At 57.3% G+C, this 13,361-nt stretch overlaps 5 protein-coding genes across 5 annotated transcripts; 3 read left to right on the top strand and 2 right to left on the bottom strand.

Annotated features, from left to right (window-relative positions):
* Nucleotides 1-453: 453 nt before the first annotated feature.
* Nucleotides 454-2,193, top strand: SODALDRAFT_273474 (cytochrome P450 6A1; the record flags this gene model as incomplete). Its single annotated transcript, XM_028607903.1, has 2 exons — nt 454-1,878; nt 2,017-2,193. 2 exons carry the CDS (start codon nt 454-456, stop codon nt 2,191-2,193), a joined length of 1,602 nt encoding a protein of 533 aa, XP_028467698.1.
* A 549-nt stretch (nt 2,194-2,742) lies between these two features.
* SODALDRAFT_332030 (alpha/beta-hydrolase) lies at nt 2,743-4,704 on the top strand. The gene has a single exon (XM_028611601.1). The coding sequence runs from the start codon at nt 3,218-3,220 to the stop codon at nt 4,289-4,291; it is 1,074 nt and encodes a 357-aa protein (XP_028467697.1). The 5' UTR covers nt 2,743-3,217; the 3' UTR covers nt 4,292-4,704.
* A 58-nt stretch (nt 4,705-4,762) lies between these two features.
* Nucleotides 4,763-5,854, bottom strand: SODALDRAFT_275310 (hypothetical protein; the record flags this gene model as incomplete). The annotated part of the gene is made up of 2 exons (XM_028607975.1): nt 4,763-5,374; nt 5,423-5,854. The coding sequence occupies 2 exons, from the start codon at nt 5,852-5,854 to the stop codon at nt 4,763-4,765; spliced, it is 1,044 nt and encodes a 347-aa protein (XP_028467696.1).
* A 1,339-nt stretch (nt 5,855-7,193) lies between these two features.
* SODALDRAFT_140784 (kinesin-domain-containing protein) lies at nt 7,194-11,362 on the bottom strand. The gene is made up of 7 exons (XM_028606786.1): nt 11,260-11,362; nt 10,946-11,106; nt 10,718-10,845; nt 9,800-10,067; nt 9,164-9,289; nt 7,378-9,080; nt 7,194-7,295 (listed from the first exon to the last, which is right to left on the bottom strand). The coding sequence occupies exons 1-7, from the start codon at nt 11,271-11,273 to the stop codon at nt 7,242-7,244; spliced, it is 2,454 nt and encodes an 817-aa protein (XP_028467695.1). The 5' UTR covers nt 11,274-11,362; the 3' UTR covers nt 7,194-7,241.
* A 632-nt stretch (nt 11,363-11,994) lies between these two features.
* Nucleotides 11,995-13,177, top strand: SODALDRAFT_309489 (hypothetical protein; the record flags this gene model as incomplete). Its single annotated transcript, XM_028609110.1, has 2 exons — nt 11,995-12,912; nt 13,012-13,177. The coding sequence occupies exons 1-2, from the start codon at nt 12,125-12,127 to the stop codon at nt 13,175-13,177; spliced, it is 954 nt and encodes a 317-aa protein (XP_028467694.1). The 5' UTR covers nt 11,995-12,124.
* Between the last annotated feature and the right edge of the window lie 184 nt (nt 13,178-13,361).

Genomic DNA, 13,361 nt, shown 5'->3' with positions numbered 1-13,361 from the left:
CATACGCTTGGGTTTGTTCTTGTGCCAGGTAAGGTAGGCAGTACTTGCCGCATCCCCGCGGTCTTGTCGTACGTATTACCATTAGACAGGACGTATGGCCTGATGCAGCAATGCAGGAAGCTACCTTGGGTACCTTACTTTACCTTACCTAGGTAGGTACCTTAGGTAGATGATGATACATGATGATAACCCGATAATGGGGAAGAGGGGTCTCTCCCCTTAGAGGCCCTTCCTTTTCGTCTTCCTGCTAATAGCCTTATTTTACTGGCCTCACTTCTCCTTCTCCTTCCATCTCTTTACTGCCCTGGATAGTTATCTTCGATATCTTTTTTTAGTCCCCTTCTCCCTCCTCTATTCCTCCTCTAGTCCTCCTCTGGTCCTATACATACTCTGTACCTACCTATTGAGCCCTGTCTTGCCATCATATTTCTCAACCCGCCGTCGTACGCAGCGATGGCGGCGGCTGGCCATGTGCAGGCACTTTTGTCGCCGTCCACCTGGCCGACCAGCGTGTATGCTCTTCTGTTCACGTTGCTGGTTTACGGAATATCTGAGCTGGCCCGCCGGGCCCCCTTCCCTTCCAAAGCTCCGCGTCTGGTCGACTCAATTCCGATACTCGGTGCTCTACGCTTCTTCACTGCCCGCGGCCAGTTTCTAAGCCAGTCTCGCGACATATCCCCTTCGGGGCAATACTCTTTCTATGCCGGAAAAAAACAGATCATCGGTCTGTCTGGGCCTGACGGCCGGCGCACGTTCTTCGAAAGCCGCGAGCTCAACTTCCCTGCTGGCTATGCCGTCCTGTTCAGTGCGCAGCCAGCGGTGAAGGCCGGCGACCCGTTTTACGGAGATGGCGCCAGTGCGAAACTGCTGCGTTTCATGAACAAGCTCCTGAGGCGCGAGTTCCTCGGCCAGCGTGTACCCATGTACGCCAGCGACGCCCGCGAAGCGATGGAAAGCATCGTCAAAAGGGGGAGTAGTAGCGGCGCTACTGCTGCTGCTTCTGTCGTCATGGACCCTTTCGAGGATATGTACCGTCTCGTGTATCGGCTGACCATGCGCACGGTCGGCTGCGACGAGATCGCCACCGATCTGGACCAGCTGCGCACCACGCTCTCCCTCTTCGAAGCCATCGATTCGGGGGCTACCGCGTCCAGGATCATCTTCCCCTGGCTCCCCACCCTGGGCCAGGCCCGGCAGCTGTGGAGCGGCTATCGCATGTATCGCATCCTGGAGGGCATCGTCGCCGACCGACGCCGCACCGGTCGCAGGGGCAACGACGGGCTGCAGGAGCTCCTCGACCAGGACACGGATATGTTCGGCATCGTCGAATCGATCATAGCGTCCCTGTTCGCCGGTCTCGTCAACAGCGGGATCAACGCCGCCTGGATGCTGTGTTTCCTCGCCCACGACCGCAAGCTTTCTCTCGGTGGTGGTGGTGGTGGTGGTGGTGGCGGCGGCTCGGGATGGTACGACCGCGTTCGACGCGAAGTGGACGCCGTCGTCGCACGCCACCGGGTGTCGGACGACGAGACGCCCGCAGACGCGCTGGCGCGACTCACGCTCGCCGACTGGGAGGCCGAGTTCCCGTCCATCGACCTGGCCCTGCGCGAGACCATCCGCTTCACCATCACCGGCTGCGGGTTCCGCCAGAACCTGAGCAACGAGGACGTGCCCATCGGCGACTCGGGCGAGGTTATCCCCCGGGGCGCCTTCGCGGTGTATCACTTTGATGACGTGTTGATGAACTCCAAGTATTACCCGGAGCCGGAGCGGTGGGATCCCGGCCGGTACTTGCCGGGTCGCGCGGATGACAAGAATGCCGGCACGCATGGATACATCGGATGGGGCTCGGGACGACACCCGTGTCTCGGCATGAAGGTGGGTTTGTATTGTCGTGTTTTGGTCCTGCCCTTCCTATTTTATCTCTTTGCCCCCTCGCCTTTGGTCGTTCTCTGTTTGTTTCTCTCGGGGGGGGGGGGGGTTTCTTTTACTGACTTGTGATGGGTGGTGGTGTAGTTTGCCAAGATGGAAATGGCCATCACGACGGCGATGTTCGTTGCCTGCTTCGATTTCGAGCTGTGCGACGAAAACGTACGACATATGACCTCGCTGGCTGGATTAATTGATCGAAATAAGCATTCAGCAAGCAAACCAGACAAGAAGATGTATTTGAAGGCGACTCCCAGGATGTGATGCGCGGGTAGTGGGTGGAGGGTGGAGGGTGGAGGGGGAGGCTAGCTGGACGAATTATGTGGTGTGGGTGAATCCACCATGGGATATTTTGCATTTTGCATTACGGCACATTCATCCAGTTGCATAGTCCATGCATGATGCGACGAATCCTCTCGGGTTTGCTGGAATGATGTTCTTTTCGCCCGATTTGCTTGTCAGAGCCAACACTCCAAGTTACCACAACCCGAGAAAATGGTATAACCCACTTGGAAATGGTGATTTTTTCTTTTTCTCTTGTTCCTTACGAACGAGTGACTGATTCGAGTGGCTTCCCGGTTGCATGCGGCGATCCTCCGGGGCGGCCCATGTGGGTCTGCCGCGGAGACTGCCGCAAAGTGTTAAATCGGCTGCATCGGCAAGTCCGGAGACCGTTCGGACATGGCTGCCCACCACCTCAACTTCTCCCTCCATCCATTACCTTCAATTGCCTTATCTACGTACTGAAGGCGCCAAGACAATATAAGCTGCGCATCTTATCTACGGGTCTGGTGTTAATAATCATCCCGCTTCGTCCCGGCCGGCGCTTGACTGCCCGATGGCTTTCCTCTTTCATCTGCGGGGGTCTTGTTCCCTTTATCCATGTTTGTCTATGGCTTTTTCCTTCTTCTTTTTTTTCCCTTTCTACTTTCCACTGTTCAGCATTTTCTCTCTCTGTGATACCCTCCCTTTCCCTTTCCCTTCGTCCTTGTTTCCTCCTTCCTATCGAGTCGCCAGGGGTACCCGGGACTTTGCATCCGTTTCCCAGTATACTCCGTACATTGGACCAAGACTTGGTCGTCGGTTTTCGCGCTTCGTCCCGTCCTGCTCCTAAGGTGACCATCATTCCGCGAGGCAGCCAGCGTATCTCCTCCGCAAAGCTCGCACGCCCTCACAGAAATCTGTCCAACTGTCCCCGGAGCCCCAGGGGATTTTAGGCCTCCTTGGCCAGTACAGTCCAGCAGTCATGACCCCCTCAACCGGAGAATGCGAAGTAGTCCAGCACTCCATGTTCGCAGACCCAGGCACCACCCCCCTGATCCTAATCCACGACGGCGGCGGCACCACCTTCCCCTACCAGTGCCTGGAACCCCTCCACCGCCCCGTCTACGGCATAGCCAACCCGCACTTCCGCTCCGGCGCCCCCTGGCCCGGCGGCCTCCCGCAAATGGCCGAGACCTACGCCGCCATGGTCCGCCGCACCGTCCGCTCCCCGTCCTTCCCCCAAGTCACCGCCTCGTCCAGCAAAAAGTCCGTCGCCCGCTCCCCCTACGGGTCCCCCCTCTGCCCGGCGCGCGCCCGCATCCTCCTCGGCGGCTGGAGCCTGGGCGGCATGCTGGCGCTGCAGATGGCGTGGATCCTCCAAGACGACCCGGACGTCGAGGTCGTCGGGCTCATCCTGGTCGACTCGGTCTGCCCGCTGCGCAACAGCCTTGATCCGGCCCCGTCCATCGACTCGGTGCAGCTTGCGGGCGGGAGGAAGGTGGGCGGTCTCTGGGACGAAGAGGAGAGGGAGCCCGTGCGCGTCAACGAGCGGCTCGCGCGCCGGGCTATGAGAGCGGCGGTCGAGATGGTGAGGAGGTGGGAACCCCCGCGTTGGGGGTGGAAGGTTGTCACGGCTGAGCCGGAGGTGCCGAGACGGTTGGAGAGTGACGAGGATTGCGAGGACGACGACGACGACGACGACGACGACGACGACGACAACAAAAACAACAACAACAACGACAACGACAACGACAACGTGAAAAGTTCGAGACCAACGACAAAGGCGACGACGACGACGACAACGTCCTCGAAAACATCCGTGCCTTCGGTTCCCCACGGACCCCCTCCGACGGTCTTCCTCAAAGCAAGAAACTACGTCCCCATGAAACGCAAAGGGGAGATCTGCTCCCTGGATGTTCTGCGGGAGTGCGACGACCTGGGATGGAGCCGCTACCACGTCGGGTTCCTGGGGAAGATCATCGAGATGGACGGCCATCATTTTGACCTCTTTGCGTGGGCGAGGCTCGCGGGCACCACGGAGAAGATTCGGGACGCTTGTGATTCGCTCGACGGGAAGGGGACGGCACGTCGTCCGTAAGGGAGTCTTGGAAGGAGGAGACAGAGGTCCCAGTACCAGGAAGTAATGGCAAAAGAAAAGGAGTAATAATGCCAGGGGGTATCATATTTACGAACGGCTACCTATACTCTATACACAAACTCTCGTCCAACACAGCGCCAGTCAGTCTCAGTGTGCCGCCCGTGACCACTTTCCGCCCCTATTCAACTTTGCCCACCAAAACACGATTCCAATGGACAGCAGCCTGCATCCCTGGAACCCCAGCGCGGTGTGTAAGTATACTTCATGGACCCCCGAAGGTCATCAAGGGCCTCGGACCAACTTCCCCAGCAGAGCAAACACCACGTTGTTACATGGTTTTTTTATGCTTCGTTGGAAACAGTAACCAGCAAGCATGCCCCTTTCTTATCGAACGTGACCGACGAACATGGGGGTGAGAGTATCGTAGTGGGCGGCCGACGACGCAGACGACGCCGAACTGGAAGGACTCTCCTAGACGGCCTCCCAGTCCATGGCGTCGACGATAAAGTCGAACTCGGCCTCCTCCTCGGCTATTCTCTTGGCTTGCATGGCTGGAGTCCAGGCGTCAGGGACCATATCGGCGCGGCGGGCCAAGTCGTCGATCCAGGCCTCGGCGATGGCGTACCCCTGGTCGAAGCCGTTGAAGATGAATTTGAACATGGAGTCCAGATCGTAACTTTCCAATGGGGCACGGCCAGTGACGGGGTTGAGGTCTTCTCCTCTGGCACCGGCGCCGAGGGTCATGGCATGGGTCGCGGCCGCCTCTGCCGGGTCCTCGGCGTATTTCCAGCGGTTCCGCAGCTCCTTGGCGCGGCCTAGGTGCTGTCGCACTTCGCCAGTGCCCAGGGCCGCATGCAAGGGGTTCTGCTTGGAGTCCAGCGCGGCCAGCACGTTCTGATGGTACTGATGATGTGCGCCCCTTGCGGTGCCGTTGGCATTCCCGTCACCCCGGCCGTTGCCGTTCTGATGCGAACGGCCAGGGGAGATGGCGACGCCGAATACGCCGAGCAGATGGACAAGGGCTCTCTCGAGAAGCATATAGTACTCGTAGAAGTCAAGCTTGAACATCAGCTCGGCCTCTTGCTTCTCGCGTTCCTGCTGGACAAGCTGTTCCGGATCCATCTGGGGCACAAGGTCAGGATTGTGGCCGCTGACGGCCAGATGATAGCCGTACTGGAGGTAGGGCAGCTTCCACTTCATGCGGCGAACAATCTGGACATAGCGGCGGAACTCTCGTTGGGAGGACACGAGGCCGTGGTTGTTACTGCTCCCACTCCCAGACAGAGCTGTGGGACCAGGATGGACACCAGTGGCAGAAGGGGCCACAGCTTCCCGTTTCAATTTTGGGGTGGGGGTTTGCTCCCACCATCGGTCGTTGTTGGAGGGGGCCGAATGGACGGGAATTTCTGAATCTGAACTGATGGGGACTGCCGGATTGATGGCCGAGGATCGCGGGATGTAGTGGGAGGGGTCACGTGTGGCCCATGACGATGAAGAATCAGGGGCGGATGCCCACTTGGATGCCTTCAGGCCACCCGGCCTGACACCGCGTTGAAGGTGCATCATGTGGGGGGAAACTCGCTTGCTTTCCAATGGCACGACCCTGGTGTTGTTATGTCTTTGTCTTTACCACCCCACTTTAACCAGGACGACTGGCCTTTTTCCCGTTTTTATGCTTAATTTTATCGCTTTTCTTTTTCTTCAGGACCGCGTGGGATAATGCGTGGGAGCCAAAGATGATAGCGGCAAGGGAAGAAGCAAGTCAATGGTTTCCGTTTTATCTTAGTTTGGCGAACTCCCGACCAGGTTGACGCGGCGACGGAACAACGACTTTGATAGCTTTGATGGACCTGGGCGTGGGGCGGGCTGTCGCATAGCAAGGGTCCTGGCGGGAAGGGAAGAAAATGAAAACCGAGTGACAGCCTCGCTGTATGAGGACAGAGCAAAAAGCTGGGTATAGAGGCGCTCGCTGAAACCAGATATGAGAATGAAAGAAAGAATATACTAAGAGAGAATGAATGAAAGAGAACGAGATTGAAGCGTCGCGGGAGTCGATGTCAACTCGTCATGCTAGAACAGGAGCAGATCCCGGAAGAATGGTCGGCGCTGACTGCTTCGCGACGGGCTACGACGGAACAAATTCCGTTTGTCGAGTTCTCGAGTCGTCTCCGGGTTACGGACTTTCAGGCGCCAATGGCTATGTCGGCTCCTTGGATGGCAATAAATGAACTGGATTATGGGAATGAAACACGGAGAGAGAACTGAAGAGTCGGGCGAAACAAAGGGAACATAATTAGGCTCGTGTCTTTTCTACCATATTTATTTTTTATTTGATTGTTTTTCTTTTCGGATTTAGTCTAAACGCGATGCCGTGAGTATCCACTGAGCTGGGCCGTTCCTTCTGCTAATTATCGCCAACAGGCCTCTCTACCTTAGTAGTCCCTTCCCCTGACTGGCATGACCCCGCCCGTAACCTCCCTGTCTAGGCAGTCACTACCCAACAAAATCAACATCAACAGCAAGAACGAAACGGGTATTGACGTCAGTGGAAAAGAATACGTGCAAGTTGTGGACGACTTCCTACCTTAGTCATAACAGGGTTCTCCAGTCCGAAGAAAAGAAGCAAAAAGACGAAGAAAGCTCAATGGTATTGCCCGTCATCCATCCTCCCTTCACGCAACCAAACCCCCTACATCCCTCAGACGCCTGCTCTGTATCTGCTCGTACTGCAGGAGTCATTCGTGGCAACCAACCTGCCATTTCACTGTCCCAAATATCCTTGATTCCAGGTTGGGTCGATTTGTTTAAAGAACCGCCGCTCCAAATTCCACAGATAAAAGCAACAACGCCTTAATGCCGGTCATAAGAAAACATGCCTTCACTCGGCCTTCCCAATGCATCATCGCGAAGGAGAGGGGAAAGAGATTCGCTTCAATAGTATCCTCCTTGCTCATGCGGACACCTTCTTCGTCGCCTTGGCTGTGCCGATATGGGTATTGTGGACCTGTTTTTCAATCCGTCAGTCTCCGTCGGAAGGGGAAAAGGCGAGAGAAAGAAGGAGAGAAAAAAAAAAAAGGAAAACTCACCTTAGTCGCAAACCGCAGACTCGTCAAAGTCTCCTTGAGATGGACCTCCAGCGGGCTCACCATCACAAACATGAGCGTCTTGCTGTTACCTCCCAGCGAGTACTGCAGCAAGTGCGTCAGCTTGCTGTTCCGGTACGGCACATGTCCGCTGCCCCGTCCCAGCGCCTCGATAACATCCCCCAGGCATGCCAGGCTCTTGTTGATGCTTTGCGTCTCCTTCATCCGCTCCCCCTCCGCCCCGGACTGCTTCAGCCGTTCCGACCCGGCCAGGTCGACCAGATTCAGCGTCCCCTCGCACCGCTCCCCTGTCGCCTTGTTGTGTCCCACCAGCTTGAGGATGAACACGCTGTGCGACCGTGACGACCGCTCGTTCGACTTGGTCGCCGCCACCGCACGGTTCGCCGACGCCTGCTCCAGCATCGCCTCCACCTTGTCCGCCGAGTCGAGTTCCACCGTCTTGCAGTTTGTCACTGTCGTCTGCTTTCGCGCCTCGTCGTGCCGGATCTCCAGCTTCTTCGCCTGCTGACCCGCCCCCGCCGCTGACCCTGCGCTCTCCCGCCCGTGCGGCGACAGCAGGTCGTGTAGCTCCTCGTTGTATACCTCGATGAACGACCCTTCCATCGTGTACGTCCACGACTTCTCTTTCAGCTTGCTTATCGTCTCGTAGATCATGTGCGTCGCCCGCGGGATCATTCCGTCCCGAGATGACATGGTGTGCGTCTTGCCCGACCCCGTCTGGCCGTAGCAGAAGATGCACACGTTGTAGCCGTCAAGCGCGCTCTGCACCAGCTGCGAGATCTCGTCGAAGACGTCCTGGTTGGCCGCCCCCGGCGCGAACACCCGGTCGAACTCAAAGTTGAAGTTCTTCCGCGTCACCTTGCCCAGGCTGCTCATCTCCTCTGCGCCTTGCACCGCAATCTCCGCCCATGTCTTGTCGTCTGGGAACGTGATCTTGGCGCCTTCCCCGTCGCCCGGGCCCAACATCGGCCGCACCCGGCACATAACTCGGATGTTGCCCTTGAGCTCCTGGTACTTGTTGAACAGGATGCGCCGCTCCGTCTCCTCCTTGATGAGCTTCTGCCGAGCCTCCTCCGCCACCCGCAGGGCTTCCTGCAGCCGCGCCTCCATGCTGGCAAACGAGTCCGACTGCGCTTTGCTGTCCGATTCGAGGAACTCCACCTGCGACTTGAGCGAGTTGATCTTGGCTTCGAGTGTGACGTTGCTTGCCGCCAACTCCGAGATGCTGCCGTCGAGATTCTTGCGCAACGCCTGTTCCCGGTCGAGGTCCCCCTTCCACGCCTCGAGTTGCGAACGCATCTCTGACAGATCGCGGTCCTTCTTTTGGAGGGCGAGGTGGAGATCCTGCTGCTCGTTGCCGAGTTTAAGCCGCAGCTCTTCCACCTCTCTCGACTTGATGCTTCGTTCGTCCTCGAGCTCCACCCGGTAGTGCCGGTCCAGCGCTTCCATCGCCTCGCGATGACTCTTCTGCAGCCGCTCCGTCTCCTCCTCGAGTTCCTTTCGAAGTTCCTCCAGTTCCCGCCTGTGTCTCCTCGACTCGTCTTCCAGCTCGTACTTGTGATTCCGTCTCTCCGTCTCCAGGTCAAACGTCAGTTGTTGGAATCGCTCCTTCAAACTGTCCAAGTTTGCCTGCAGCGTCTGGTTGCGCCCATCCAGTCTGTCTCGTTCGGCTTCGACTTCGGAGGCTAAGAAGGGGGTTAGCTCACGTCTTTCCAGCTGGTGTCTTTCCCCACTGGCTGCTGTAGTCCAACAAAAAGCAAAAACCCACTTCTCTTCCTTTGCCATTCCAAAGTTTCGTCCGCCGCCTTTCGATCGGACAACGAGGTGTCTATGAATTCTTTCATCTGTCGAATCTGATCGTCGACCTCGCCCAGTTTTTCGTTGACGTCTAGGGCTACAAATCCAGTCGTGTTAGTATACTTGGTCAAGAACTCGGTTTTGATAGGAGACGGTGACTTGGTGGGCGATGAATTGACCAGCGCCCGGCAAGTGTCAGCCACCCAGTCCATTTTGCGCTTCATGCGCTTGGTCTCGATGGCTGGCGCCGGATGAGGACGTGATTTCCCACTCTTCTGTGACCCCTTGGTCTGCGCTTTGGCCAGCATGTTCTCTTTGACCCCAGCCCGACCTGTGTCATGTTGCGTATGCTGTGTTTGGGTGGGTGTAGTGAACTGGATGCTTGGCAGGATGCCATCTTCGCTTTCAGAGACCACTCGGTCACCTGCGGACAACATGGCTGTGTCCGAGTCGCGAACCGACAGGGCACCGAACTTTTCTTCAAGAGAAACTTCTCTGAGGTTGAGGTGAGGTGAGGGCGAGCGTGACGGCTTGCCGGCCTTCCTGCTCTGCACCTAGCTGGAGCGGAAAGGTTGGGGCTGACACATTTGTGATGGGCTTGCCGTACCAGTATGCCCAGTTCCTTCAACATAATAATCATCTTCCGCTCGATTCCCATACGCCGTATGAGGTCGTGCGGTTGCGGACGCGGACGCGGACGCGGTTTTGGGTCGGCCGTAGAGGGAGCGGTTATTCGAGGCGGCCGTCTTCGGTCGATCGGAGGGGGCGAATCGGCCGGGTCCGACGCTACTTGCGAAGCTGCTGCTAGAGGTCTGTCGCGATATCGCAGAGCTCGGGGGCCCGGATGTGTGTCGAGAGGAGTAGAGGTTCTTGAACTGCAAGAAGGGGTCTGTCAGTGTTCGTGTCCATGACGGGCATGATTATTTTGTCTGAATAATGCGAGAACAAAATATACAGAAGCAGAGGCCCCGGGAATGCTCCCCCCCGGCTCGTCGTCGTCTCCTCGAAGGACTGGGTGTCCGGTCAATGGGTGTCGATCGTCGGTCGTGGGCATGAGAACGGAGACGGATCCTCTTGCCGAAACTTCGTCCCCCGGGTCGTCCTGACGCAGTAATAGCATGAGCTCACCACTCAGCTCTCCGTCCCTATCGACTAGGTGCAAGGGCCGATGAAAGCGATACACCTGCCATTGCGTCCCTCTTTCGCTGGTTCCCCCCGGTGGTAATTGGTTGGCGACGATATGTTGGCGTCTCAGCGGCAATATCGACGGAAAATATTGCCAAACGAGACGCTCAGCCCGACCCCAAACGAGACGCCCAGCCAAAAGAAGGGTGCCTGCCATATGAAGCCAGATCCAGTACTGGAATACCATCGTCTCGGCAAGATGGCACGTGGAAAAAAGGTCGAGCGGGGGATCTGGAGAAAAGTCGACACGGGAAACAGGACCATCGCTCGACGTATCTGCCCTGACGACATGCGATCGCAAAGAATTAATGAAAAGGGTAGAAAGCATCCGTCAACTTACCGACGATAAAGACTGGCCTTTGACGTGGCCGTTCGGGCGGGGGACAGCGTTGATCCCGGCGGCTGGTGGTTGCTCGGGATATTCGCCGGCTCTTTCATGGGCCTTTCGTTTGGGTTCTGGCTGGTACACTGCAGGGGAGAAACAAGACAAGTCAATGACGCGCCGCCACACACAGACACAAACGCAGCACTGGAAACAAAGGATAATTGCAACGGCGCATTGTCATACCAGGCTGAGGGGTCTCTCGCTTTGGAATCCCTATCTTGGAGGGTGGTGGGCGATTGGAGGGAGGAAGGCGAGAATTGCTTTGAGAATCGCTCAGCTCAGTCAGGCCGAAAACGCTGCCTGGCCGCGGCAGTTGGCTCCGTTGCATTGTCGAGGATCGCAGACTCTATAGCAACAATGGTTAGTCAAGTCAGACGAAGAGAAAGGTTGAAGAGCGGCCTCCAAGGGACAGATGAGATAACAATGGCCGAAGTATGGGCGAGCGTCCAATGGGGAATTGCGAGTCAAGGTAGGGTAGATCAATGGACGGGTGGCGCACCTGATTTTCCATGTTGCTTAATCTATAAAGGTCGGGAAAGCGATGCCGAAGAACGGGAATCAAGACGAAGCAAAGCAGGAGCAGAGCTCCAGAGCGACGTACGCGAGGGGATGACGTTGTGAACAATATTTGTGTGGTTTGAAGTGCACAGCTCGTACAATGGTCGAGAGGAGGGTTGTTGCTTTCGCGTCCTAATTCGGTCTAGAATGGAGTTGGGACATCGATAGAGGGGGCGTGGTCCTCACTGTGTGTGTTACGCGCTTGTAATCTGGCGTTGGATATGGACATGGACATAACGAATGTTTATGGTTGGCGCATAATGGTCCGTGCTTGTTGTCTGGGCAACGGTGAAGGACACATTACAAGGTACATGCAAAGTAACATGGCTTCGAAAGTGCTGCCTGAGGCTCAAAGGTCACCCAGGCACGTTGTACATACGTTGTACAACGTACGGTACCCTAAGAAGTCCCCACCAAGCTCGCTCTTCATTCACATGTCAAACCGTTAGCCCCACCGCCTTGATGAGTAATTTACGAGGCCTTGGGGACGAAAACTGTCAGTATCGTCAGTTGGCTTCCCCTACCTCAACCTTACCTTTTACCGCCAAAAGACCAAAATTACGTCTGAAATCAGATGAAGTCGACTCTCTAACTACCGGATCAGCTAACCACTTACTCGAGCAAACGAGACGAAAGCTCTCCATGTTCATTGGTCTCGAGTTAGTGGTCTGATAGCTTTCCATAACCAGCTTCCTCTCGTTCTTCTGCCTAAGTTCGTGAAGTTCGTGATACCTTTCCGTCGACTATCCCCTCTCGGACCATTATACGCGATTCTTTAGCCATCGGCCTGCGACGACCAGAGGGATGGAAAAGTACAGCCAGTTTCGCGACCGAGGGTCGGGCATCGCGCCCTTCATCCCCGTGAAGACGCCCCGGTCCCGCCTCGCGCTCCTCACGCACCTGACCATCTTCTTCCTCCGCCTGCCCATGTTCCTCACCATCGCCCTGACCTATGCGCTCTTCCTCCACCACCTGCCGCTCCCCGCCGTGGTGCGCAAGGCCTGCCTCTGGTCGATCATGCTCGTCCCGGGGATCTGGTGGGTCGACCTCCAGCTCGACGGCGTGCGCCGCGGCACCCTCGCCGAGCAGCCCCGCAACCGCGTCCCGCACCCGGGCTCCGTCATCGCCGCCACCTTCACCTCCCCGATCGACACCCTCTACCTGGCCGCCATCTTCGATCCCGTCTTCACGCGCTCCTACCCGTCCACCCGGCAGGTCGAGCCCCTCTCCCTCTTCGGCGCCGTCGCCGCCAGCCTGGCCCCCGTCCGTCTGCGCCCGGCGCCCCGCACCAACCTGGTCGACCTCGGCGCCCTCGTCGCCCGCCACCCGGACCGCGTCATCGTCGTCTTCCCCGAGGCGTCCCCGACCAACGGCAAGGCCGTGCTGCCCTTCACGCCGTCCCTCCTCGGCGCGGCGCCCGACACCCCCATCTTCCCCGTCTCGCTCCGCTACACGCCCGCCGACGTCACCACGCCGGTCCCCGGCCGCTGGTTCAGCTTTTTGTGGGATCTCCTCTCCCGGCCTAGTACGTGCGTCCGCGTTAGGATCGCGGAGAGTGTCTACAACACGTCGCGGGGTGGCACCGACGCCGCGTCTTCGGCCAGGGAAACGCAGAAGGGGGCGCAAAGATACAAGATGGGCGGCGACGGCGACGGCGACGGCGACGGCGACGGCAACGGTGGCAGTGATAGTAATCATCCGCAAGACGACGCCGACTATGCCCCCGTTTCTCATGACGAGCAGCTTGTTCTTGACAAGATTGCGGATGCCCTTGCGCGGTTGGGCCGGAATAAGCGCGTCGGCTTGACGTTGAAGGACAAGACTGCCTTTATCGATGCGTGGAATGGACGGAAATGAGCCAGGATGACCTACGAAGGGCACGGATTGAGGCTGGAAGAGAGAATCGTTATGTGGGCATTTGGGGGCGGAAAGTGAGCGAGAATGTTTTTTCCAACGGAAAAAAAAAAATGCATAAATTGATGAGATGATACGAAATGATGAAAACGACATGCATCACTTTCAGCGAGGGGTCATCTTTCGT

The sequence above is a fragment of the Sodiomyces alkalinus genome, assembly GCF_003711515.1.
Source record: "Sodiomyces alkalinus F11 unplaced genomic scaffold SODALscaffold_3, whole genome shotgun sequence".
In the NCBI taxonomy this organism is placed as follows: Eukaryota; Fungi; Ascomycota; class Sordariomycetes; order Glomerellales; family Plectosphaerellaceae; genus Sodiomyces; species Sodiomyces alkalinus.
Note: the sequence above shows the minus strand (reverse complement) of the source record. Positions and strands in the feature narration are given on the sequence as shown.

What these genes read in the sequence shown, in the direction of transcription:
- SODALDRAFT_332030 (XM_028611601.1), top strand. Translation starts at nt 3,218, where the DNA reads ATGTTCGCAGACCCAGGCACCACCCCCCTGATCCTAATCCACGACGGC.
- SODALDRAFT_140784 (XM_028606786.1), bottom strand. An exon ending in GGAATGGCAAAGGAAGAGAA is followed by an intron (nt 9,081 to 9,163) that starts GTGGGTTTTTGC and finishes CCCCCTTCTTAG; the next exon opens with CCTCCGAAGTCGAAGCCGAA. An exon ending in GTCTGCGGTTTGCGACTAAG is followed by an intron (nt 7,296 to 7,377) that starts GTGAGTTTTCCT and finishes ATTGAAAAACAG; the next exon opens with GTCCACAATACCCATATCGG.